This window comes from Tachysurus vachellii, chromosome 19, assembly GCF_030014155.1.
Source record: "Tachysurus vachellii isolate PV-2020 chromosome 19, HZAU_Pvac_v1, whole genome shotgun sequence".
Taxonomy (NCBI): Eukaryota; Metazoa; Chordata; class Actinopteri; order Siluriformes; family Bagridae; genus Tachysurus; species Tachysurus vachellii.
Genome location: NC_083478.1, coordinates 7,537,421 through 7,565,069, shown reverse-complemented (window position 1 = coordinate 7,565,069; position 27,649 = coordinate 7,537,421). Strand labels below are relative to the sequence as shown.

The 27,649-nt window shown below is 37.6% G+C and overlaps 1 protein-coding gene across 1 annotated transcript; it reads right to left on the bottom strand.

Moving 5' to 3' along the window:
• Positions 1-688: 688 nt before the first annotated feature.
• spen (spen family transcriptional repressor) lies at positions 689-27,528 on the bottom strand. Its single transcript, XM_060893504.1, has 15 exons — positions 27,303-27,528; positions 23,064-23,384; positions 19,166-19,792; positions 13,563-13,720; positions 13,266-13,466; positions 12,753-12,904; positions 12,479-12,604; positions 12,152-12,265; positions 11,952-12,065; positions 11,634-11,734; positions 3,995-11,516; positions 3,502-3,837; positions 3,178-3,372; positions 2,714-2,872; positions 689-2,484 (listed from the first exon to the last, which is right to left on the bottom strand). The coding sequence occupies exons 1-15, from the start codon at positions 27,383-27,385 to the stop codon at positions 2,353-2,355; spliced, it is 10,341 nt and encodes a 3,446-aa protein (XP_060749487.1). The 5' UTR covers positions 27,386-27,528; the 3' UTR covers positions 689-2,352.
• Between the last annotated feature and the right edge of the window lie 121 nt (positions 27,529-27,649).

The window sequence follows — 27,649 nt, the reverse complement described above, 5'->3', positions numbered from 1 at the left end:
TCGATTCCCGCCTCCACCTTGTGTGTGTGGAGTTTGCATGTTCTCCACGTGCCTCGGGGGTTTCCTCCCCGGTCCAAAGACATGCATGGTAGGTTGATTGGCATCTCTGGAAAATTGTCCCTAGTGTGTGATTGTGTGAGTGAATGAGAGTGTGTGTGTGCCCTTCGATGGGTTGGCACTCCGTCCAGGGTGTATCCTGCCTTGATGCCCAATGACGCCTGAGATAGGCACAGGCTCCCTGTGACCCGAGGTAGTTAGGATAAGCGGTAGAAAATGAATGAATGAATGAACCTACTACAGCCATCAGAGGCACTTTGCTTGTAGTCATAAAAGTGCATTATCGCCACCATCTGGTGAGTTCACTATACACATTAGGAGGACAAAATAATGAAAACCCAAGACTACACTTTTGTGTTATCAGTTGTTTTGTCTGTTCTCACACTTCAAACCTTAATCCCTCACATCTTAAGCTATTATTAATGCATAAAAATAATGATCGTGTCAGTAAATTTCTGCTATGAGAGACCATAAAAAATGGATCCCCAGTTTAACATATAACGAGTTAGATTAATGTACTGACATTATCACTTTATTACTCTCATTCAGTATAATTATTCACATATAACCAACCCCCTATAAACTTTAAGGCTTTAACAAAATATTAAGCAAACACTCAACACACAAAATAGTAGATAATGAATGACCATTTAATGATCTGGAAAAGTTTCCCAACAATGTTTTTTTAATGTCCTCACAGAGGAACAAAAACATACATGAACAACAAGGAGAAAAAAATTACAGGCGAAATTTTAAGAGCTGTTTGGGCATTTTAATTTTTTTTTTTAAATTTACATAGAAAAACTTTAAGTGCCTTCATTTTTCATGAGCCATCAATTTGCAGTTATAATGAATCTGCAACATGAGACACATGGTTTAATTTCTGCATCGCTTTACTCTTAGTTCTGTTTCGTCATACTTTTGTTTTGTTTTACAAAACAAGATAACAACCCTGAAAAAATAGAAAAATAAAATCACAACATACATAGAATAAATGAGTATTTACATCTTGGCTCAGGGAGACAGGCAGCAGAAGAAAAGGCATGTGAGAACGTATTTTATACAGTTTTTTTTTGTTTGTTTGTTTTCTTTTTCTTAGCAAATAAATTTTTGACCATCTTCATGGCACAGGTCAACATTCAGAGGCATATCTGAGGTCAAACGTGATGCAAATTGATTAAAAAAATATGAATACACTTTAAGGAGTCACATATTTTAAAGTAAAAAAAATATATATATAACAGAACACAACAGATAGGAGACCACAAATATATGAAATGAGTAAAAGTGAAAGCAGAACCATAAAAGATCCAGTGACAAGTACAAAGTATTAAAAAATAAAATTTGTTTTTTTTTTCCCTTTAAAAAATTTGGCACTGAACTGATTAAAAAAACAATGCAATTCGATACTGATGAAATTTAGTTTTACAGTCAATGGCAACTTTGAAAGTATTTAAATATTTATAATATGTACACAGTCCCACTTTCCAAATTACCTCAAGTTTTGAATAGAAAGAGAATAATGTACAAACAATCCCCTATTGAGGCATCAAATGTAAACTCAACAACCCATATTTACTCTATCCCTTTAGGAAAAAAGAGTGTAGACTGGGAGTTGTTTTTAAAAATGTCATGGAATTACCGACTGGAGTCTGGACAAAAGATGCAGTACATACAATTCTCAAATAAATTTCACAAAATGCCTTTTTTTTTTTTTCAGTCCAGCTTAATAGTTTTCATTTTCAAATACACATGGCTGGTGAAAGAAGCATGTCAAAGTAATATGCACCACATTAATATTCAAATCTGTACAAAGTCTTACATATTTGATTTCTGTTTTTTTTTTTATTTCGTTAACATAGTGCAATGATTGATCTCTTCCAACTTCTTAAGAAGTTTAAAAAAAAAAAATAAAAAAAAAATCACAATCATTATTTCAGTAAAATAAAAACCAAACTGTTTCTCAGTCCAATGTCCAATGTCTTTAAAAGAGTTTGTCTAGGTGTTGTAAAAAATCATAGATACACTTTCAAAATTTTCAAAAAAGCAGTTTAAACAATAAAATGATCAGAAAATTGATCTATAAAAGCTCCATTTATGACTGTGCACACTTGACCTTGAGTTAAATGGATTGTGAAATCACATAATGAATACAGGATTTGGTGAATGAACAAAAAAGAATGAAAGCATGAGTAAAGTCCACAGAGTAGAAAATCCAATGCGCATTGTCCAGAATGCTGTTTAGCTGGTGTTGGCTTAATCGTTATTTAAGGAATGGGTTCCTTCTGGAAGGTCTTACACAGATGCAATAACAATCATGAGATGCGGTGAGATACTGGAAATGCTCTTGAGGAGATCTGGAGCGAGGTGAGACAAGTGGCTCTCAGAAAACTCACAAGGAGGAAATATTTGGACAACATAGGCTGGCTACAGGAGAAAAGAAAAAAAAACCTTTTTATTAGTCAAGAAGTATTAGTACTGGATTTAGTACAAGAATTAGTATTGGATTTTTATAAATATTTGCTGGTGAAAATTGTAATGTTCTTTATTGTAAAAATTAGTGCTACAACAACTCCTAGCTAGCAATATGAAGAAAAATATTTCCGAACAGCCCGACTTTAGATGTATGCAGGCAGCTCTTCAGCTGATTGTTTACCTGATTGGAACCTGGGTTGGGAACATTGATAATCCCAGCAGCTTGTTTTGCCTGCAGGTACGTGATAAAGCAGGTTTTGAGAGCATGAGTTTGAATGAGGACATCATCTTGGTCCAATCCACATGGTAATGCCAACAGGAGGCAGTAATCATCCTCAAGCTAGGAATGGAAACAGTAAATTATATTGTCAGACTACCCCATTTAACTTATATCCTAACTATCAAGGCCTTATATATTGCTTTATTTGGGTGCTGGAAGAGGGAAACCGCAAATATAAACAGGCATGCAACCTGGATTTTGATAACCTCTATTCCTCTATTAAACTGTTTCCTCAGAATAAATATTTACAGTGACTGCATAAACCAAAAGGCATACATGTGCTATTTTAAATACTTTCGCTATTTTAACTAATAAATACATGTGCTATTTTAACTGCAGTTGTTAAAAGAACTAAAGGTGCTTACCGTCATCCTCCTTGCAACTCCCTCAAGTTGGGAAGCTTCTAAACGCATTCTCTGGGCAATGCGAAGAGGGGGACCTCCTTCTGAAGGAGGCAGTGAACGGTGAGCCAGGACATTATTACCAGAAACAAAGTGTAACTGAACTGCAGCACTATCATTCTTGAGTGCCAGATGACCTTGCCATACAATAGGATACTTCTGCTCAAACAGAAAAAGACAGAAAGCGACAGTTTAATTTAAATATCAGAATTTGTTCTTAAGGCATATATTCAACATCCACTGAATACTCTTTGATCATTTTAATTATTGCTAATATAATAAACACACCTTCAACAGTTGAACCATATCAACCACTGGCTGCCCAGCATTGTCAGGTTTTATATCAGGTCTTATATTGGGTGGTGCTGAAGGAAGTAATGAAACGAGCCCTGATGAAAGACTCTGAGGTCCTTTCTGTAAAGAGTGAGATAACTCCGATTTGGATGTAATGGAATTTGGAGAGGTGTAAGACGGAGATGTGTTCTCGCCCTGGATCCGATGTGCGCGAGACATATCCATTGAGCCTGGAAGCCGAACATGCGGCATGCTCAGTGTTGTTTCCCTAAGTGGACCTCCAGATGCAATATGGGCAGCTTTAGATCTGTGTTCACCCTCCAGAGAACTCTGATAAGCAGAAGTATAGGTGCAATTGTTTTTAAAATGCATTGGTTTATTTTTCTTACTGAAATCTTAAGTTTATGAAAGAAATCCTGCAATTTGTGAACACAACAGAACAACTAAAACACTTTTTCTATCATTTAATTACTCTATGATTACTCACCTGAGATGGTGCAATGCCATAATTAGCAATGTTAATCCCAATTACTGAGGAACCAGGTAATTGGGAATGAAAGCCATGCATTTCTCTATAAAATTCAGGCATGGAGCCAGGACTGCCAGGATGTATCCGCTGTACTCCTTGAGCAGAAATGACTGAGCCAGGAGTATGACCAATTACTCTACATTCTGAATGAGGAGAATGAGTAGACTGCGGCATTTTCACCTCCAGTGCATTTGGTGAGTCTCTCAGTATCAGTGGAGGATTCTTAACAGAGGGTGATTTTGAAGATGCTGAAGATAAATGTGGCGGTGATGACAATGACGGAGGCTCTGGCGTTTGAGCCTTGTGAGCTTCAAGAACACCTTGATGCTCTGTTAACTGTTTGGGCATAAGTACTCGTAGGTCTCTGTTGTAGTGATCCAGATGCAACCCCGTATGATGTATTGCTTTGTATTCTGGCTGCATTACCACAACATCTGAGTGTAACTGGGCCAAAGATGTCCTGCGTGTTCCGTGATGGAAGTGTCGTGCATCATTTTCATGTGCCCCACCCAGATCACCAGCACTTGCATGTTGTTTCAAAAGTCTATCTGTCATTATTGCTGGTTGGGGAGTAGTGGATCTTTGTGGAGGACCAGATGTTGGGGAGGAAAGAGAATCTGTACGTATTCCATAGTTAATTCCAGCTAGAGGAGGAGTATTCATTCTGACATTTCCTTGGGACAACTGACCAATTGTGACAGATTGTGGGGCATTGTGAGGATGCATAATGACAGACTGCTCAGAATGATGCACGTTTGTCCCATAGTTAGGCCCACTTGCCCCCAGGCCTACTGAGGCACTAGGTGGACAAACTTTAGAGAATGGAGAGGCCAATGTCCTTGGACAGTGTAACTCATGTTTTGGATGACAGACCAATCGATCATTAGGAGTAGTTGGACTTGAAATGTGATTTCCTGGCAAAGGAGAGGGGTGTGGACTTAACACTGGGCTGTGATTGAAGGACTGTTTAACATCAGCTTTCACTGAAACAGATTCTGCAGATGCTTTTTTAATATGGTGTTGCTGTAACATAGGTTGATTGTACCTCAAGACATGATGTCTGGGACTCAAGGGTTGGAATGTTTTCAAGGGAGCACCTTGTGAACCAATATTAGGAGATGATTCAGGTTTGTCAGAAACGGGACCTTCCTTTTTTATGGACGAAATGACGTGCTGAGTACTGAACCCCTGGTTGCTTAAAATAGCACCTGTGTGTCCTTGAGCTGTGGGTGTCTGGGATGTTTTAGGAGTAGGTGGCTGAGTTTGAAGTTGTTCTTGTTTAATATGAGATTTTGAAACAGACTGCTGAAATTCAATGTCCACTGCACTGGCTGGGGGGATTTGGCTAATTTTAGCAACAATACGCTGGGGCCCTTCCGTCTTTTGCCCTGAATAACTCAGTACCATCACGCCCTCTGAGGTGTTTACTCTCAAACCAGGACCTGTGTTACTAGGCGTATTATCAGAAGACCGTCCATCATCTAAATTTGAGAGTCCATGGTACCTAGTGCTGTCACTCATACCAAAACGATACTTGTGCTTGGGCTGAGATGGTCCAGAGCTGCGGTTGCTCAAAGATATATGAGGGGTGTTGTCAAAATCAAAGGGCATAGGAATTCGACTAATGACAGAGGTAGCAGTAGAAGAGATAACTGTGTTGCCCATTTTTTCCTTAAATATATTCAGAGATTCACTGTGTTGTGGGGGAGGTTGTTGTGGAAACACCATTTGAGGTGTAACTGGTGTTACAGGATTGGGCCTATCCTCAAGCACTGTGGATTTTATAAACGGGGAACTCTCATTCTCTGAGACTCTAGGGTCATTTATTGATGTCGTGAGCAGTGTGCTTGGCACAGAACTACTGTTTAAAGCAGACACATATTTTGGCTCCATTAGAATCTTCCTTAAAGTGCTAGAACTAGGATCAATATCCGAGGCTTTTGTGTCCGGGGGATTTGCAGTATTTGCCGAGTGACCCCCTAATACCACAGGTGATGCTGATGCAACTACAGCAACTTTGTGTATAGGAGGTTTCACTTTTTCTTCTGTCCTGTTCACCCAGTCTGGGATTGTATGAGGTACCTTAGCTGAATGAGATGGTGTTACATTTAGGCAGGTTGATGGTGGGGTAAGAGCAAGTGCTACTGTTTCTGACAATCTGTTTGGTGACCTTAAATATGAAGGATTATTCGTTCCAGAATGGAAGGCTGATTCTTGAGGCTCAGGCTGGTCTATAGCAGGTTGTTCCGCCTCCTTTGGAGTGTTTAATGTTACCACTGATGCAACATCATGTTTACATGCAGCAGCCACAGTGACTACAGTAGCTGCTGCAGCTGAGGTGGCTGTTTTAGGATTGGTAGTTTGCATGTCTTCAGGAATTGACTCAGGTAGTTTAACTGCTGTCAGTTCGGCTTCCAGAACTACATGTGATACCAAGTCTGATTTTTTGTTGGCAGAAACCTTTCGACCTTTGTACTTCTTCGTTGTTTTAAGTCGAGGTCTTCCTCCCTTCTTTGGTACCTCTGATGGTGGACGTTTAGTAACAACTGTTGGTTGAGATAACTTTGTATAAGGAGTACTGCTTGACTCAAAATCCTTTACATTCTTTATTACCAAGTCTGTCTCTGGTTCTATGACTTCATTTGAAGTGGGCAAAACGAGTGTCTCTGATGGTGGAAGGAGTGATGTGTATGTTGGAGGAGTATGAAATCCATCTGCATCAGCAGAAATATTCTCAGCAGTAATTGAATCAATTGCTGCAGCAAGCTCAGTTTCACTTGCAGGATTGGCAGGCTTTTCTACCTCAGGTTGATCGGGCTCTGGTGCAACAGGTGTTGATACAACAGGAGGTTGACAAGATGGTTCCTTGTAGGATGGTGGTTGCTCAACTGCTAGATTAGAAATATTTTCCACGGCTCTCTCTAATTCCATCTGACGGGCAAGAAACACTGCCTCTGGCCCAGCAGAAGTCTCCACATCGGAGACAGCATCTTCCCTCTCATCTGAGCTAAGATCATCTACATCTTTGAAGTCTTTCACAGTTCTAGAATCCTCTTTAATAGATACATCAGTTTTAGTTTTCTGTGAAGGATCTTGACTGTGTTGACTACTCTCATCACCAGAATACAGTGCATCTTTAACTGCATCTTCACTAAGATCAATAACAAGGTTTTTAAGATTAACTGAATTATCAATAGGAACTGTTTTGGTATTGCGTGTCTCTCTTGGGAGTTTGACCTTCACACTTTTTTCAGAAATCTGTGGTTTGTCCATCAGATCTGGTTCTGTCTTTTTAACCATTTTTTCCAGGGAGGTTGTCTCACTTTTCGCTTTAACTTGAGACGTTAAGCTTTCAGAGGCATCATCTTCTGCTGGCTTGTCTGTTTTAGCTGGTTTTCTGCTCTGCCCAACTCTAACTATTGCTTGAACCTTTTGAGAGCGAGGTGAACGCCACCCCTCTGCAACTTTAGTAATTTCACCGCTTTTTCCAGACTCTTTGATATTAGTATCATCAACTTCAGATGTATTTGTCTGCTCTCCCTTCGATAGAGTCACACCATCCATTCTTTTGCGTGTTTTTGGTGGACGGCCTCTCCTTGTGTTGGCTGGTGGAGTCAATACATCCTGCTGTACAGATTCTTTATCAGCACGTTTGCGCATGGAACGTGAAGATTCAGCACAATCTTTGCCTTGCTGTTGTTGCACCTCATCCTCAAGTGGTGTGGCATAGACAGAACGAACATTCCGACGCTGCCGTGTTCTGCCATTGGGCATAGATAGGTCATTGATTTGCTCTAAATCCGTTGTATAAACAGGTGATTTTGAAGAGTTTTTTGAGTCAGATATGATTTTTGGTGATGAAGTTCTTTTCAGCTTTTCTCTGTCAATCCGTTCACTCTTTCGTATTGCTGGTTTCTCAATGCTAGTTGGTTGAGCTGGCAGCATAGGTAATAATGCTGAAGGGTTTGCTTTGGTTTTTTTATTATTCTTAGTTTGTTTCCGTGCAGGCTGTGTTGGTTCAACCTCAGGTTCAGAGACCACTAATTGCATCTCCAGAGATGACTCCACATTCTGTTGAGAATTACAATCACTATATTCTGTTTTCTCTTCAGCCTGTTCTACCTTATGAGGCAATTGTACCTCTGTTACCTTAGCTGGAATAGGAGCCAGACACTCAGCAGGATCGGACTCGGCTTCTAAATTACCGGTGCATGCACCTGGTGTTGGAGGTTTTACATCAGCATTCTGCTCCTTAGCTAAGGTGCTCACTTTGTTCTCATAAATTTCTTCTTCGGGCTCCACTTCAGTGATGTCCATGTTTATCAGTGGTGGTGTGATTACTGCAAGAGTTGCTTTAATGTCATTCATGGTGCTAGTGAGTTGATCAGAGACTATTTGAGTTTCGTCAAATGTTTCATCTTTAATTGGCAACAAAGCTGACTCAGAACCAGGGCAAGCTGGCTTATTCTGGTGCAATAATGTCTCTGTGGGACCAAGGACAGATTCAGATAATGAAGGGCTTACTGATTTTGAACCAATCACAACATCAAGTTTTTTAGGGGACTGAACTTGTTCTTGATCTGACACAGTAATTTTCTCTACTGACTCGGCTTCTGTGTTTGTTTCAGAAGAATGTTCAGAAGACTCTTGATCTTTGTCTTTTTTTAGCTGTAGCTCCAAAAATCGGTTATGAAACAACACTATTGGTTCCTGCACAAAGTCTGATTTGACAGTCTCTGCTTTTTCTACAGCGATCGTAGCCTTCTCTCTACTGATTCCAATCTCAGGATAACTGTCTTTGCATTCAAGATGTCGAAGACGTCTTGAGTCCTGCTCAAAGATAGAGCTGTGCATAAAACGAGAGGCAAATAGTTTCCCACTCTCTTGTTCTTCTCGCTTTGGATCTTCTTTTTTATCAAAAAGCTTTCCTTCAGAGTCAGACCGGATTTTCTTTTTTTTCATATACCAGGATGGAATGGGTCTAGGTGTGGGCTCAACTTTCTCTTTGTTTGTGCAATTTCGGAAGTTTGTGAACTGTGAGTCATAGCCAAGAAAGGACCAATTATCTTCCCTTGATGAAGATAGAGACTTAGCCCGCTCAAGCAAGGCTTTTGTGTCTGGTGTTATTGTCTTATCCAATGCAAATTCATAGAACCTTTTTTTCTCTAAGGATCCTGAGAGCTTAAGGTCCAAAATGTTTTCCTCGCATTCTCTTTTGATAAAAGAGTCCATCTTTGGTGACAAATGTGTGTAGTCATCATAATCATCATCATCATCATCATCACAATCATCATCACCATCAGAGTCTGAGCGAACCTCTCCAGGCTCCAATTCATGAACAGGGCGCTTCCTGATGCTGTCACGTTTCACAATGGTGCTTGGAAAGCTCATTTCTTTCAGTGTGTCCTGTTTTGTTTTACTTTCCCAACACAGACCCTCTTTACCAATCAGTGATTTCTTAGCCTTGAATATCTCTATGTCTGTGACAGTGTTGTGATTATTGCATTTAAATCCATCCCAATGGGAGTTATTTTCTGGTTTAGGTATGTTTTTTGCTTTATCAGCATTCACATGTAATAAGTCAGCAGGCAAATCCTCACCCACTAAGGCAGAAGTAACATTCCTTTCAGAATCATCTTTTAGTTGCCTGGAACCCTGATTATTGCACTCTTTATTAGTGGCAAAATGGTAATCAAATGCCTCTGACCTCTTACGTTTTAGAGGCGGTGAAACATCAGAAAGATCCCGAGAGGGTTTACTTGACACTTGATGATCAAAGTCTTGTACATCAGTGCTTTGTGTAGTTTTACCTGTGTTGTCACAGACTTGTAGCTGCTGGTAGAGACGACGACTTTGCTCCATTTGTTTTCTACAGCTTTTTGAGTGATCCAGGTCAAAGGGCAACCTTTCTTCACTATTCAGTGCATCTATTTGCTGTAACGCAGAATGCCTTTTAAGGTCAATTAAGTGCTGTTCTGTTTGTAGGTTTCTGTCATCAGACACCTTAAGACTGAGAAACTGCTGATCCTTTGCTCCAAAACCATGCATCCTTTGGTCAAGATTGTTCACAGACTCTGTTTCTTCCTCTACCAGTTCCTTAAGTTGCAGGTCTAAATTGTTACCAAGATTTTTGCTCATTTCTGCATCCTGCTCCTCACTTGTGGAACTTATATAAACCAGACTCTCTTTCTTATCAATTCTGTTCTCTAGTTTGGGCGTCTCAAGTTGAGCAAATTTCTTGTCCTCATCCAGCCCCTTTGAGAAGCGTATACTGCCCAGCCACTTCTCTCCAAATCTTCCTTCATCTTCATCATGGGTTATTCTTCTCAGATGGTTAGATCTCGATATTTCTTCCTCGAAACGCCTTTTTCGGGCCGCTAAGCGATCGGCATCAGAATTGCTTTTTTCAAATACAGGCTCTGCTTTAAGGTATTTTCTGCATTTGTTTTTTGCTTCTTTGTCTACAGTCTCCAATTGGCTAGACAAACTTTTATCTTTTGGGATTTTTCCAGGTTTAAAAACCTCCCTACTTTGAATTTCTATACGATGCAGCATAGTTTTGTGATCAGCCAATAGTGGTGGATTTGGAGAATTGACATGATCACTGGCATCCTTTACTCTTTGTTTCTCAACAATAGCATGATCAATAAACTTTCCTTCCTTTTCTTTGACACGTGTTAAATGAACAACACAAGGGGGAAGATCTAGCCTCCCTTTTCCAGATTCTTTTTCTTTGGCCAGTGTTTTGCCAGAATTACTTTGGGCTGTATCAGGGCTAATCTCCCTGTCAGGTTCAAGGTCTGTCTCAGATGATGGAATACTAGGAGATGAAAGTTTTAACTTCCTTAATCTGTGCTTCTCAGTTCTATCCTTTTCTACTTTCTCCTTACGTCCAGCACGCCTTTCTTTTTCTCCTCCACTACCACGGTCTGCATCAAAAAGTGGCCTTTCCTTCTCAAGTTTATCACTTTTACTGTACCGCTCCAAACGAATTCTATCCGGCTTTTCAAAGCGTGGTGGAGAAATTGAACTGCAGCTGCCACTTCTCTCAGATGAGCGACTATAAATATGATGTTCAGAGTCATTAACTAGGCGTTCAGATAGAACAGGGGAAGCAGTTGGGCTAGAAGGACGACGTGGATGAGTTGGGCTTTGATTGTGTTCAGCTGTCCTTCTGCTATGATCACGTTCTCTGTCTGTTTCAAAGCGCTCTCGGTCCCTATTGCGTTCTCGTTGCATGTAGCTGTATTTTCTTATGTCTTGCTCATAAGGGTCTCGGTAGTCTCTGAATTCACAAGGTTCATCATAATATCTTGGGTCATAGTACTCAGTCGTGTAGGGATCCCATTCTGTGTAAAATTCTCGACTTCTGGCAGAATATTTGCGACGCAACTCTTCTGTGTAGGTTGGAGGTGTTCTTACATTTTCATAGCACGCCCGTTCAGTTGAGAATTCATGATAGAGCGGTCTCCGTTCATCTCTGCAAAAAGGAGGAAAAGTGTGCTGTTAAATGTTTTTCTAATAATAATAATGACCTAAAATAAAAGTCAAATAAAAACTTTGTAATGGTTTGAATAAACCAAACAAGATCACTAACCTACGATCAGAAAGGATATCATAAAAATCTCTGATGTCTTGTCCCGATGCCTGCATCGAACGATAAAAAGCCATCTGACTCTCATGGTTGGCAAAGTCAACCTAAAAATATACACATATTGACAGTTACTATATTGTCATAGATAATTGTCAATAAATATTGAAAAAAAGAACACTAAGAACACAAGTAAGAAACACAATCAAATTAAATAAAAGTAAATTGTGTGTATATATATGTGTGTGTGTGTGTGTGTGTGTGTGTGTGTGTGTGTGTGTGTATGTGTGTGTATGTATGTAAAAGCCAAATTTGTTTCCGGACCTTTATTTTGTTACCCCCAATCTTCCAACCTTTGGTTTCCTTTACTGCAGCTTGTGCACATTCAATATTGTTATAAAGGACTAGGGCCATTCCCTTCAGTCTGTCAAATACTACCTAGTGGAGCCAGAAAAGAAATATGAGAAATGAGAATGACTTATAAAAAAACATAGGTTGAAATTATTCTTTGGAAGAATGAGTACCTTTACAACATGTCCATAACGGCAAAAATGTCTTGTAAGGTACTGTTCTGTAATGTTGGAAGCCAGGCCATCCAACCACACACATGTGGTAGGCATACTTTTTCCAAATCCTAACTGTAAATCAAAGAAATAAAATAACAATAAGAAATGAAGGCTGTGGTCAAAAATCATCTGCACATTTCTACAAAGACCAATGATAATTTGGAACACAAACAGTAACACAAACTAAAATACACACCCATGCTTGAACTTGACCAGCACAACAACAAAGCTCATGTAGATTCATTTGAAAAAAGTTCATAATATTGCATACATGTTACTCCTCACCTTTAACCTATTACTCCCAAGGTACTCGCCATCCATTTTCTTTATTGCTTTGCAGACACTAGCAATGTCGCAATATTGCAGAAAGGCATACTGTGGGGCACCGTTTACCTTCTTTATATCGATATCCTGTAGAGGATGGATAAACATATATCATATACTCTTCAGTTTCAATAAATTCAAGAAATCGATAGCCGTTAAACTAAAATGAGACTAAAAATACAACAACAAGCACATTCATCAAAACAATTTTTCCTATTACTTAAATTCAACTTACAACAATGTCCCCAAAGCGCTGAAAGATATTAAGCAGGTCGTGGTAACTTGTGGTCTTCTCTAAATTTCCGATGAACAGTGTTCGCGTAGCTTTCGGGTGAAATTCGTCTATCCGTTCGTCCAGTGGCCGGAACTCATTCTCGCTTTCAGTTTCTACATGCCAAAAACATGGATATACAATTAGCACAAAAGTAGCAATCTTTTACATAAGATAATGATGCATTCATTCTGTTTAATGATCGAAAGAACAATATGTTAATGTGTGTAAAATATATCAGGTGTGCATGCTTATATATTATCAATAAGTTTATAAAATTAACTTTATATAGACTTGGGTATGAAACAGATTTTCAAGACATTGCAAGTTATTCATACAAATATTATATTTACAGTGAGTAAAACAGCTCCAAAAACAGGTAAATTAGCGTAAGACAAAAGAATTTCTGTCTGCATCCTTTTCAAGTTACTCCATTATAAAAGGTAAAGGCTACCATAAAAAAAAAAAAAACCTCACCAGGACCAGTCCAAGCAGTAACATCAATTTGCATCCCAAAAAAGAGCTTCCCTTTTGATGCACTAAGAGCTTTTTCTTGGTCCTCTTGCTGACGGAAAAAGACAAGTCCATATCTTTCTTCAGAGGCACCATGAATCTGAACTGACGTAACTTTTCCATGCTTCTTAAATTCATGGAAAAGTCCATCTTTCAGACTTGTATCTGATATTTGCCAAAAAAAACAAAAAACAAGTGTCAGATTGTCACAAATATGGTCACAATCAGTACCATGATCAAAGAATAATCCCAGAAGTGTACCTGTTGAACGAACAGGGAGGTTCTGTACTTTGATACCAAAACTCTTGCGAGGCTCATCTTTATCCACTGGAGGCAGAGGTTGAGAGGAAGGAGCTGGTACAGCGGCTGACTGAACAGATCGTGCTGGAGACTCGTCACTGGAACTGCTACTGGATTCACTATTTATAAAGTAAAAAATACTGTAAATACTTACACGTGACATTTACTAATTTCACTTTTTTCATCAAACTTAGTAATAAATCTGTCAATACAACAGACCTTGGGGAAACCTAAAGAAACACCTGTGAATCCTTAATAAAAGTTAACACAATATGAAAAGCTATTTTTGCCATCTTTCTCATTTACATTGAGTTACTCTTTATTCTTCATTTAATCAACAACAATCGCTTTATCCTGTTCAGGACAAATACACCCTGGAAGGAAAGACAGTCCACCTGCTGGGATGTTTTTGAGAAATGTTAGAAAGCCTATCAGAACATGCAAAACTCCACTCAAACACTAACTTCAGGATTAACCCAAGGACCCTGGAACTATATGGTGGAAATGTATTATACTGTTAACAAACAACTGAAGGAGGTTACATTAACCCTCATCAATGTTCATTACAATACCCAGCATGCATTAACTAAATACCTCAAACTACTAGTACGCGCTACTTGTGGAATATTGGTGGTTAATTTTAACTTGTCATAGATAATAATATAAAATGACTGTTTCTGGGTATATTACACCAATGAAACCGCTTACACACTTTACAGTTGGTTCACTGTAGCTTTCACTTTGACTTGCATGTTTGCTTCCTCAGGCACAAGTTGTCAGATTGAATGTGTTAGTTTCACACTGAGCTAAAGTGTGCAAATTCATGACTGCTGAAAGTGTGTGACAAAAAGTGAAAAGGATTGAACATGCTATAATCTAACTGCAGTTGCATTGGCTAGGTTTTTTCTTGTTGCACCATGATCATTTCTGACTGTCCACGTGACAGAAAAAACACAACCTATGGGATCTCAGTCCTGATGCATATAATACAAAAGAAAATCGCATACTATGGAGGCAACCTGATATTTCTGAAATCATAGTGAAATATGTGAAATATTACTTTCATTGTTTAACAAGGCATCTTGGGTTAATCTGGTTTTCAATTTTACTGCTAAATTGGTTATTTTACTTAAAACACTGATAAAAAAAATAATTTGTGACCGATTTTTTTTTTAACCTTATTAAAAGGTAACGAGTAGAAAAGTAGAAGAATGTTTGCAAACTGTCGTGTTAGTGGTGTTTGAAATACAAAATGTGAAAGCTAAAAAAAAAAAAACTTTCAGTTTCTAGGAAAAATATAAACCACAGTACAAAAGGAGAACATGTTTATATATATATATATAATATGTGTGTGTGTGTGTACAGGCAACATTGTGAACAATTACAGTGATATTCCATTCCAATTCCATCTATTTGTCAAATAAAATAGACACCAGTGGCAACTTACTTGCTTCTGGCTTGCAAATGCACCATTTCTTAATTCGTATTTACAGTTGTCGATGTGGGTCTCATCAAGTTTGGTAAATCTGCCAGTTATCAGTAACCCAAAAAATTTGTAAAGCACCAACAATACCTCTGTGCATTACCTTGCAGTGTAAATCAAATTTATTTAGTAATTCTAATATTTGACTCTGCGATACTTTTAACAGTGTTGCTGAACAAGACACGTAAGCTTTTGTTTGAATTGGTGTGTAGTAGCATGAAGCCTTTCAGATTATGTAATCTTACAATCTTATGTCCATAAACTTATATGTTATGTGAATTTCATACTGCTTTTGCAATATATGAAGCTCACTAAAGGGCTATAGAAATACTGCTGAGTATTTAATTCATTTCTATGTTGATGTAAAACCACAGCAAAGCGTCAAGGGAGAATTGGGAAGTAAAGGTCAGCTTCTTTGTGGTGATGATGTGGCAAGAACAAAAACATGCAGAAGACTTTGGTGATAAGATCCACAGAAAAGTAAGACCAAATGCTGTCGCTGGATTGAAGCAAGCTTTAAGGATTTGGCAGCATGCACGTGGCAAATACAAGTCCTGTTAGCAGGAACGCAATGCTATGAAGGACAGAGCAAAAGAGAGTACAGCACTAAGTGGCTGTGTGTTATTCTCTGAATTTAAGGCCCACTTTAGCAAGAAGTTTTGTTAAGTCGTTATCAGAGCAGTTATGATTTTTGTAGGAATAAATGTAATGGAGTTTGGTTTTAACGCTGCCTTAAAGCAGGGTCTGTCACCTAACACAGAGGGACAAGTGTATTTTAGAGTTTATTCTATTTTACAGTATATAAGTGAATGGGCAATTTCAAGTGACCGGGCTATTGTGTTGTATTAGCTATAGCACATTAGCACGAGATCACAGTCGCAATTTGACGACTATATTGTGAGATCACTTGTGAGATCGTGTTCTATAACAGAAACGTGTGTTCAGACATATTTTTTCAAACTAGCCATTGTCTGAGTAAAAGTTATTAAAATGTATTATAGTTAGTAACAATCTTAAATACCATATTGCTTGTAAAAAAAAAAATATTGTAAAATAATTAGACCAGATATATATCATTTTGGTGCATTATATTTAAAGGCAATTCACACATTCTTTTACTGATAACATTAACGGCTCCCCAAACATACTGAACTAAATGTAGCACTTCAGCATTAATAATTTAGAGAAAACTGCCTTTCCTGGATATTGTGCTATCCACACAGCTTCCTTTTGTCATCTCTGTTACATCTCTCTGCATTGCCCACGAACAATCTCCCTCTCCCTCCCTCTCTCGCTCTCTCCCTCTCTCTCTCAGTCTCTTGCTCTATCCCTCTCTCACTCCCTCTCTCTCTCTCTTTCATCCGGAAGCGATGCTGACGGAGGCTGGGCTGTGGGAGTGGGCAGTGATCCAGCGGTAGCAGGAAATTTCCAGTTCTGGCTGGATCTCACGGGGGTGGGGGTGATTTCACACCCACATGGCACAAGTGGGCATCAAAAAAAATACGCCAGTCTCAATCATGCATCGTACAGTTTCTTGACACGACAGAATTTCTTCCTAAGCAACAGCAGATGCATATATGAAAGCAGTCAGAAGCCACTTCTGGTCTATTTATTTTAAATGATATAAAGATGAGAATAGTATTTTAGAACCTTTTGGTGAAGTATGGTCCGTAATTGAAGTTTCGATCATGGCATGTACGTTAATTAACTATGTTGTCCAGAATCGCTCAATCCAGTCATACCATAATAATGAACATAAACATCATGATTATGGGGACTTAAAGCACTTGTATGCGAATACTAGCATTATTTCTCAGTATATTCATCTAAGTATCTAAAAACAAGATGATATTAAAGTATTCATGCAAGATTTATTTTAATCTAGAAATAAATGGAATCCTATTGTTAAAATGCCACAACACTGATCATTCACAATGAAATTATCACAATAGATAAACTGAATTTTTTGCAAACTGCAGATTAGTGTTAATATCGGCATAGTGTAATTAGCCAAATGTTTAAATTAGATTATCGATTGATTTTTATTCATGTTAGTTAACTGATTAATATGAGTTATTTAGATATATGTCTAGTGTGTAAAAAAACAAACAAACAAACAAAAAAAATAAATGAGCAATAATTACACAATTCTTTGGACATAAACAAATTTTTAACATTGGAATCCATCCACATTCAAATTGAATGGACAAAGTGGTGTGTGGCTATTGTCAGCAAAAAATAATCTTAACTTTTATTTCCAGTGTTAAAACGAGACTGAGAATTATCAATAAACTTTAGACACATAGAACTGCAATGTGCCATTTTGGTATTGGTGAATCTATGTCTTTGCTCAGTAAGCCAATATTTTTACTGCATAATAAATGAGATATGTGATTACTGCAAAAGATAATTTTAGCAAAAAAAAAATAAAAAAGTAAAACATTTCAAATCTTGTAATTTAACACTGAAGTAAAGCCTAATGTACATAGCTAAAAAAAAAAAACAGCTAATAACCTTCTAATAGAAAAATATAGGCCAGTTTCTGAGAAGTGCAAAAGTACTTTTAAAAACATCAGAACATTCGGAGATGAAAAGTCACAAAACCACACAACTTTAAAAACAAAAAGATAGAGAAGTAACACGTTACCACTCCTTATAAACACGAGTGGCTAAAGCACACCTGCCCAGTTTGGGCTTTTTTGGGTGGATTTTTTGATTCAACTTTTTGTCAATGGATAGCAAGTGAAAGATGAAGATATTTATTAATAAACAACACTGATGATAAAGTATATTCATAAAAATTAGCAATTTGCATTAGCAATTTGACTTGACCGGATAGTCATGAAATACTTATAGCTAATTTTAATTTTTCATTGTAACATTTAATATAGGCCTTAATGCACTTATGAAGTGCAAATAAACTGGTAAAAAAAAAAAAAAAAAAAAAAAAAAAACATGCTAATAACATATATATTACCTTAGCTACATAACTAGCTAGCTTATCTTAAATTATGTAGTAAAGATGTTCTTCTCTTAAACATGGTTCGTGGGAAATAGATGCACGAAATTCTTCAAAATGCTTAACTTTTAATTTGTTTTAAATGTGATTAATGTTACATTTCAGATTCAATTATCTGTTTTTATATTTATGCATACAAACAGAACTCCGTCCAGGGTGTATCCTGCCTTGATGCCCGATGACGCCTGAGATTAGTTGGGATAAGCGGTAGAAAATGAGTGAGAGTGAGTGAGTGCATACAAACAGAAAGAACCTGGTGAGTTAGCTTGAGCAAGGCTGCAAGAACTATGCGAGTGCCCAGTCTTAATGAGATCAAATTTGCCTTGCAAAAAAGCCAGGAATGCAATGAAGGAACACAATCATTGACTAACTTTGGTAGCAGATAATGATGATTTTTACATTTTTAGTGCAAGTCAAACTGAGTTGCTGTCTCTCTACAAGCTCTAACTTACATTTGCAAAAACAATTGTGCTTGCTAAGAAACATTGGCTTTTAACTGAACCACAGAAGGCTGGTGTGTGGTTTCCTTAAGAGAAACTTTGATGCTTTTATTACTACAATAACTCATTAAAAGATTGATTATCTAAAAAAAAAAATCTATCACTTGATGTACAATAGTTAAAAAAAATGTACTTAAGATTTACAAATGTTATTTTAATCTTACTAAATTATCTCAGTTCCTTAAATAGATATACGCTATACAAAATGCACCAAACATGTTACATGTTCTAGATGTTTCCTACAACCACCATGACCACACTTGTCAAACAGGAAAGGTTTATTATTTATTATTCACCTGCAACATTATTACCTCATGTTACTAGCAGCAAAGGAAGAACTATAGAACTATATATGAGATAATATATGCTTTCTGACTGCTAATTCCAAAAAAAAACCAAAAAAAAAAAAACAAGAGTGGATACACCTAATAAATGACACAGACAGCAAGTATTAAAAATCAAATAAGCAGCTTTCAACACGAAGTTTACAGCTAAATGTTTTATCAGATACTAACTGTCGTCTGAGAAAAACTAAAAAAAAAAGATTAGGTTTTTCACTGACCTGCCACTGCCACTGCTGCTGGTGCTGCTTGCTGATTCAGAGCTAGAAGACCGGCTACGAGATCCAGATCCACTTGGGGAAGGAGGGGGTCTTGCTGCCGGGCTGGAAAACCTCTGTGGTGAAACATTGTGTGATTGTGAAGTGTGTGGAGACCGGCTGCGGCTGTGGGGGTAAGTCCTATCTCCTCGTCTGCCTCTTTCATCCCGATAGAGATCACGGTGCACCACGCTGGCCAGCGTATATGATTCACGTGCACGGGCCTCATAGCGCGTTTCTGTAGTCTCAAAGCGACCAGGGCTCCGGCATCGAGATCCATAAAAACTAACGCCACCTGATGTGGATCCCCCGCTTCCTGTTCCAGTAGCATTACCACCGCTTCCACCAACAGCACTGCTGCTTGAACCTGCGCCTACAGACCCTCCGGTGACCACCGAAGAGGCTACTCCTGTACTTGCACTAGAGGAACTAGCACTCCCAATACCACCTCCACTAAGAGTTCGGTCTCGAGGGTCCCGAAAATATTCCGTTTCGTAGTGACGTTGGCGATCAAAACTACTGCTGCCACAGCCACGCTCATGGTGTCCATAGGCACTGTGATCATAACTGCGTTCCCGGCTTTCCGAAGCCCTACGGAGACATGGAGAAGGATGAAGGATGGATGGAGAGAATTACAGGAAGGTTATTATGATGTGATCTACTAATTTATGCCATTTGCGTCTCAGGTTACATGCATTTTACATGTTATTTCATTTAATCCAAATATAGGCTGTGATACTAGTTTCACTATTCCTTTATGAGCATGTCATTTTGTGAAGCTGTTTTCACAAGAACATTTCTCAGAACGGGAAAAGAAAACACAACACAGCAGATTCTGTAATGACTAAGCTCATATATTCAGGCCAAATATTTTATGGTAATATTTTAGTCTAACATAGATTTACTTTTTACTCTTAATTCATTTTTAAACTCTCTATATCAGTGCAGATATCAATGCAGCATTTGCATCACATATATTATTAATACTACATTGTTTTCTAAGAATACAACATGTAAATGATTTTTAATTCAAATTTGCATTAGAAATGTGTATCTGTGGACATATCGTGACATTTATACATTATTTAACTTTTGGAGGAAAAACAAAGTTTCACTAATTCACTAATCATATTTCTGATTAAGTCTTTCTGACTTAAAAACAAACAAAAAAAAGTTAATAATAAGTCATATAAACCGAGTTAATATAATGCACTATTCAGAGTCAATTGAAAAAAGTTCATGCTCATGAAATCTTGTTAAAACTTGTGTGACAGTTCGAGCCATAAAACATGCTGTCAGATATACGCAAGCATTATTTCAATGTTGCACTGAAGAGATTAAGCTGGCGTAGCACATTAGTAATTTAGCAAGCAAAGTCTAAGGCTTTTTAATAACCTTATTTATAGCAATAAAATACAGTTAGTCAAAAAACAATTATGCCCATTAAATATAAACTTTTGCTGGTCATGCCTATAGTTTTAGGGTTTAGGGGAACATGTTAAAATAAGAGGGAAATGCATTTTTAGAATATATATTTTTAAATACTGTGTTAATAACTGCAATGAAATTTAGATGTAATGTTAACTGTTCCTGCTGTGCTTTGAAATTGCTAAAAAAAATATATTTAAGTCAAAGACGAATTATAAGACAAATAACTAGAGTAACTATGTAAACAGCGGCAGCCTGCTAAAGAGCGACAACGGAAAGTCAACCTGCTGAATATCATGTATAGATATGCTTTTAGGAATATTGTTGCTCGCTGTACCTGGCTATTAAAGTTTTTTTTTCTTTTCAAACCCTTTAAAGACTCTAATTTTATTAGATTATCCCTTTAATATTGTTTTTAGTAATTGTACTGGACTTGACTGTAAACCTGACTGTGAGCAACCTTTACATCATAAAGTCCACTCTAATTAATTAATTAACTAATTATTTGATTGATTAATTGAATTATTAATTAATAGGAACGAAACTTAAGTAAGGCGTTGTGCCAATCACCCCTCCGCAGCCTTTAAGTTATTTTCTCCGTTCACATCCATATACATTTTAGACTAGCCATTTAACTAGCTATTTTTATTCCATTTATTTTAATGTATATGGGGGAGCAAAGGGCAAAGAGCCAGGGAGCGTCACAGAGACAGGACAAGCAAAATGAGATGACAATAGCTAAAAAAATAAATAAAACAGCCTGTTAGTGGGGAAAAGGAATGAAAGACACAGGATTAAACTAGGAGTTAGAGAACAGCTAAAATACACAGGGCAGAACATACCAACCTTTTCAGACAGTGGTAACTCGACCTACAATTCCAAATACAATTTAGGGAGACAGAACTTTGTGAGCAAAAAAAAAAAAAAAAAGTAAAAATGTAGAATGTTTTTAAAATGGTAGAAAAAAAAAAGAAGATAATCCTTATCTTGGGGCTGGGTTAATCCAGAAATATTCCATATACTGAGTGGGTCAGTGTTCATAAAGGCAAAAATGTATGAGGTCTTAAGAAAGAATAATAAATCCACTCTGTAAAAAAATGACTTGAATTTCTCGATCTCTTTGTGTCTCTGAGCACTTTATAAATATGTCATATATTCTATCACTCCATTAGGCCACAGTTTTAAGTTTTTCTTCATTGACTCAAAAAATAATAATAATAACAATAATATTAATAGAGGTCATTGGTTTGTTTTTTTTTTCGTTTGACTCCAGTAAGTACATCCTTTTAAACATCTGGAAAAATATAATTATAAAAAAGGATAATCCGAGTACTTTTTTCAAAAATGTTTACTAATCCCAAGGTAATATTTTCTTTTGGATGGCTAGCAATATATCCACTGCCAAAGTATTAGTTCCGTAGGGAACTCAAACAATCCTTGTTTTGGTTGACTTCTGGTGCAGTTTGTTTTTTTCTGTATCCAAAGTCATTCGTAGTTCCAGATCCAGCATTGGAGACGTAGTAATCCAAATCTGAAATCCATGGTGATATGATTAACTTTACCCAGTGCAAAACCATCCCTCCATCTTCAGTTAAGTTTCATGATCCAAATATGCATTATGTTCCATCTTCAGTTGGTTGGACCGTAGACTCCTTTATATCCAGTATACAGCCTTTCACTCTTTGGAGATTATCAACAAAAATGAACAAAGCAGAAATAAAATGAAAATGGTCTAAAAATAAAATAATAAAAAAAGATGTTTGCTCACTGTTTCTGTCAGTTTCTGCCATGATGACCAATGGCAGAAGTCTCCCATGTAATTAATGCCAGAATTCTAATAACACACGATTCCAAAGGAAAAAGAAAAACATGGTACCTCTGTAGAGATAAAATATCCTTGTGCTTGTCTGCATTAATCCAATGTAAATCCGTTGAACATCATCCAGTGAGTCCAATCATTTAAGAATCACCCATTTTCTTGTTTCTTTAATCCAATTACCAATAATAGGTCACCAAATGAGTACCACAATATTCTAAGTTGTGTCATAATAAAATACAAAGATAGTAAGATATTAATCCATGAAGGACAGTACTGTACTCCAGGTCAGGGAAATCCAAGGTATGGGCAATACAGTGGACTTTCCCTTTGCTTGCAGAAGTCCTAGGATATCATGATATACAACATATGCCCTTGAATCTGTCCTCTGTAATATCCAATGCAGAGCCACATGATTCAGAGAGAATACTGTCTATGCCATATTCTAAACACTGCATAACTATGTAGCATAACTGAATGATAATCTTATACTTAAACTTTCTAATTACTATACTGAGAATAATCAATTCTCTTGCCCTGCCCTTAAAATGCTTAGAATAGATATACAAGCTACAAACATGTGGTTCCCTAGGCTTCAGAGAAACTATGTCCACTTACCCGTCTAGTCTGCGTTCATATCGTCCCTCTCTGCTGTGAAGTGACGCAGGAGGCCCATAAACTGTGGCCCCTGCCCCCCTTGTGAACCCCGATACATCGCGCCCGCGTGTTGCTATAGACAGGCTATCTTCCAGACCGCGTGCAGCACTTGGAATAGTCCCTGGCTCATTGTAATCAGTCCGCAGGTCTCTGTCCCCCATCTTGTTGATAGTATTGTGAGCCTTCTGTGCACTTTTAATGTCCACAAAGTCCACAAAAGCAGCCACTCCACCCTCAGATCCACGCTTTGGAAGGACCTTGACGCTCTCCACTCGTCCATATCTATTAAAGCACGAGAAACATTTTTTTAGCTTTTACATTTGCTATACATTACAGTGAATACATAACATTGCACTGCACTGTTGACCCTCTTATTTTTCTTTGTAGTTATTACTCATTTAATGAGCCATATTTTTTTTTTTCAAAATAATACATTTTCTCTACTTGTGTATTCAGAACTAATTGGTATTAATTTGACTCCAGAAAGTGTCCATTCAAAAAAAAAAGTAAATAAACAAATAACATTCTTAAGAATTCAAAAGATTAGATACTGGCCAAAATATTGGTTTATTGCCATCTTAGATGGTCCAAAATGAGTACTGATGGTACAAGGTAGTTAATTTTAATACTATAACTAATAGCAATCAAACCTGTATGGTATTTAAGAATTATTTCCATTATTGCTTGCTAAAAAAAAATTGCAGTGGTCATTAATGTTACATCGATTTCAATAAATCTGACAAAGTGTATGTATGTACATTGGGTATGTGATACATTCTATTTTATTCCATTTTACAAATCAGTGATTGCTAACTCACTTGTCCAGTCTTGGTTTATTCTCATTTATAAAAAATACCAAATCTTGTAACTAAACCATTTAGCACAAAATTTAATGGACTATCAATATATGCTTTATAGCTTGAATTACATAAAATGATTTCAATCTCAATCAATTAGTCTCAAACTTTAAATAATGAGTTAAAGTTAAAACTTTAAATAAGTGTTGAGGAAAACATTTGAGAATATCCTGGATGACCTCTGGAAATCTGAAAATCTAAAATTTAACATTTTTATTTACAGTTGATATTGACACTAATTGATAATTAACACTTCATTCCACTTTATTTGTTGCTTTTTAAACACTAGACTTAAATCTCCACTAAGTCTGTCATTACAACTCGGCTGTAATAAAAAAAATAACACAACCAGAGAGAGGATCGATTGCAATATGTAAATTCTGTAAGAGTCAAATGACATCTCTGTTAAAGGTGCGACCTGGAATCGATGTTAAAAAACACAGCCCTGGTAGGAACAGCTAAAATAAAAAAGAGAATACCAAGTAAGGGAAAAGAGAAGTGATCTGTGTTTCCAACACAGGGGTTACTTCTGTGTGAAGGCTGGTATGTATAATTCGTCCTAGTTAAAAAAGTGAAAATCATGGGAGTAGAGAGAATATGTCGTTCTCAATAAGAGCATATGCCAAATGCCTTTAATGAAGAGAGACACATTATTCTGTGTGGAAAAACCTTTTTTAAGTAAAAAAAAGAAACTGGAGAAGCCCAATCGTACGATTTAAACCGTATGCACCCAGCAACAGGCAACATGTGTTTCTGCCCTTGGATCATGTACATTTTGGCAAGGATCACACAAATAGAAAGAAAAAAAAGTAACAGCTACGGTAAGAAAACAGCGAGGCAAAAGACTGGAGGGACCCCTACTTGATAAGAAGCCCTTATTTTCACTGACCAAAAAGATCAGCGTCCTGATTACGCAGATGCTACAGGTTTATAAGATCATGGTGTGTGAATTCTCAGGTCAAACTTCACAAAGATAAAAGCAAAGAGTAAAAACTGCTAGCAGAAGCAATTGTGCATCTTATACATGCCATATCTTTGCCCCTTCACTGAACTGCCTTTCCTGCTGAGTGAATCCTTTTTGCAATTTTTTTTTACCTCTGCTTTAGCTGAAAAAGCAAAAAGCATAGTATGCAGGTGTCTCTTGCAGTAACAAGGGGACAAACATGGCAAATACTATGGCTAAACAGTACATGCTGGAATCCCTGTGTATATATCAGACCATGACACCCAAATGTAGGCCCCAAATTGATGTGAACAAAGTTTGAAGGACACATTTGTATAGAATGTCTTTGTTTGCTATAGATGTCCCTTCACTGGAACTGAAAGGCCCAAACCTGTTTCAGCATGACAATGGCCCTTTAAACAAAGTGAGGTCCATGAAGAAAAAGGTGATGTGGAAGAACTTGAGTGGCCTGCTCAGAGCGCTTTAACCCCAGTGAAAACGTCTGGGGTGAACCAAAACTCTGACTGTGCTCTAGGTCTCCTCACCGAGCATCAACAAGAACTGACTTCTTTAATGCTAAATGGTAGAAGTTTCCACAGACAAGCACCAAAATCTACTGGATAGTCTAAAACTAGGGGACACTCAACTAATTCTGGAATAGGACGTTCAAAAAGCAAATATGGGGGTGAATGGTCAGACGTCCACAATCCACATACTGTTGGCCATATAGTGTATATAATTTTCACAATATATTTCAAAAACAAACTTTTCTGTTTAATTCTGAACTGTATATTGATCTATATAATTTCCACAAAAAGACCTTGAACACAAAGCAAATATAGATATAACTGGGATGCTATTCAGAGCAAGACTGTGTTATTAGATTAGATTAGATTAAATAAGCGGCAGAATTCCCTCCTTTCCCTTCCAAAACCTCTGGAGAGATGTAATGACTGTATGGCACAAGTATTTTCTAATGAAAAACAGGTTGTGTTATGAAATAAGGTTATGCGACACCTTGCATGACCATGTTAAAAAAAAAGCATCAGTGTAACTTCAGCCTGTTATTGCATAGTGTAGTCAAAATACACCAAAACACAATGACGCTCTTAAAGCTGCAGTCTGTTCATCTTTTATATTCATTTATTTGTCCAACATGCCGCAAGTGATAAAGAATCCAATCCAAAATAGACTTAAGTATCTTTATTTTCCAAATTTATGGCAAATTAGTCTGCATATGCACACTCTCAATAGCTGTGGCATGATCACAATAACGAGAAATACGCTCTCTGTATATAACATAACCCTTGAAGTGTGAGGTATATCAAAGATTCTTGTAAATCTACCACCTGTCAAAGAACATAAAGCCTCCTCACAGCTGCACATCACAGATCTGATCTGTGAAATGATCTGGTTACAGCCATTAAGACACTGGTTTGTACCTCTGCCCTGCTCTGACACGTATTCTAAAGCAAAGGAGCGACTAAAATGTACCGGACAGGATGCACTACAGGACCAAGTCTGCAATCCTTTGCATTGAGACATGATCAACTTGGCTGCACCTTTGACAACTGGGTCCTGTAGTCAGGTAAATGAATGATAGAAAAATAGACAAATAAACATAGAAGTACATGAATGCACAGGCAGTGTTCTGTGAACTGATGATGACTGCGTTATAATCAATGCATAATAAAGTTCACTTATAGTCCTACTTTAGCACTAACACTCTTCACCCCAATATTCTATATATAATATATAGAATAATATATATAATATTACTAGCTCTGTAATTACTAGTTAGTCAGATACTTAATCCAGTCTATCTGTCTGTCTATCTCCATGCTGCCAGAGTTGAAGCTGAATTAGCATAGCATGCTAAACATGCATTATACTATTGCTGCACGCATTGCTCATTTTTACCCGATTTGATTTGACACGTGAACTGAGACTCAAACGTCAGAAAGCTAACAAAAAAACAAAACAAAACGCTGTAGATATTTTTGCTCTGTCACAAATTCCCAGATATACAAAACCGTGTCTGAGGTAAAAGAGCGAGTTTTGTAGCCAGTGTTATTGATTTCTGTAATAGCTGTGCGTGTAGACACGGCGACGTGCTGCTGCTGCTGCTGACGTTTTTGCTTTCTCAGTGTGCTAATTAGCAAGCTAACAGACGTTTGCGTTACTTAGGATCAAGCTGGTGAGTTTGTAACGCGTTTAAGTTTCTCAGTTGGACTAAAACACAGTAGTAAACGGCAGGTATTTAGGAGTCGCACCACATAAACGCAGCCTCTGAATCCCGATGGGGATCTTTTTCCTTCACATCGCATCACAACACAACACAAGCTGCACCGCGTTATGATTTCTGATCGTATTGCACAATAAATAAATAAATCAGCTCACCGTTTGAAGTGCTCGATAATTTTCTCCTCACGTACATTTTCAGGTAAATTCCCCACCCATAAGTGTCTGGTTTCCCGGACCATACTGCGCGTTTTTTTTGTCCCCCGATCATGCAGATGACTTTTTATGCTGTTAAATCCGACCCGAGTGTGTTGTTTGTATGAGTTTGCAGAGACCGATGTTAAGAACCGACTCCCGAGCGGTTCACCTCTCTGCCTCGACACTACTACTGGAGCGGCTCTGCTCTTGTAAACTGAAGCTCGCGCGCGCGCGTTCGTGCGTGCGTGTGCGTGTGTGCGTGTGTTCGCTTTGCTGCGCTGCTCGTGAGACGCGCGCGCCTATGTGCT

Bases quoted from the DNA above. Each gene is read 5' to 3' on its own strand.
- spen (XM_060893504.1), bottom strand. From the start codon at position 27,385: ATGGTCCGGGAAACCAGACACTTATGGGTGGGGAATTTACCTGAAAAT. The intron at 3,838-3,994 runs GTGAGTAATCAT...TCTGCTTATCAG, and splicing joins ATGGCATTGCACCATCTCAG to AGTTCTCTGGAGGGTGAACA. The intron at 2,873-3,177 runs GTAAGCACCTTT...TTCCATTCCTAG, and splicing joins GAGTTGCAAGGAGGATGACG to CTTGAGGATGATTACTGCCT.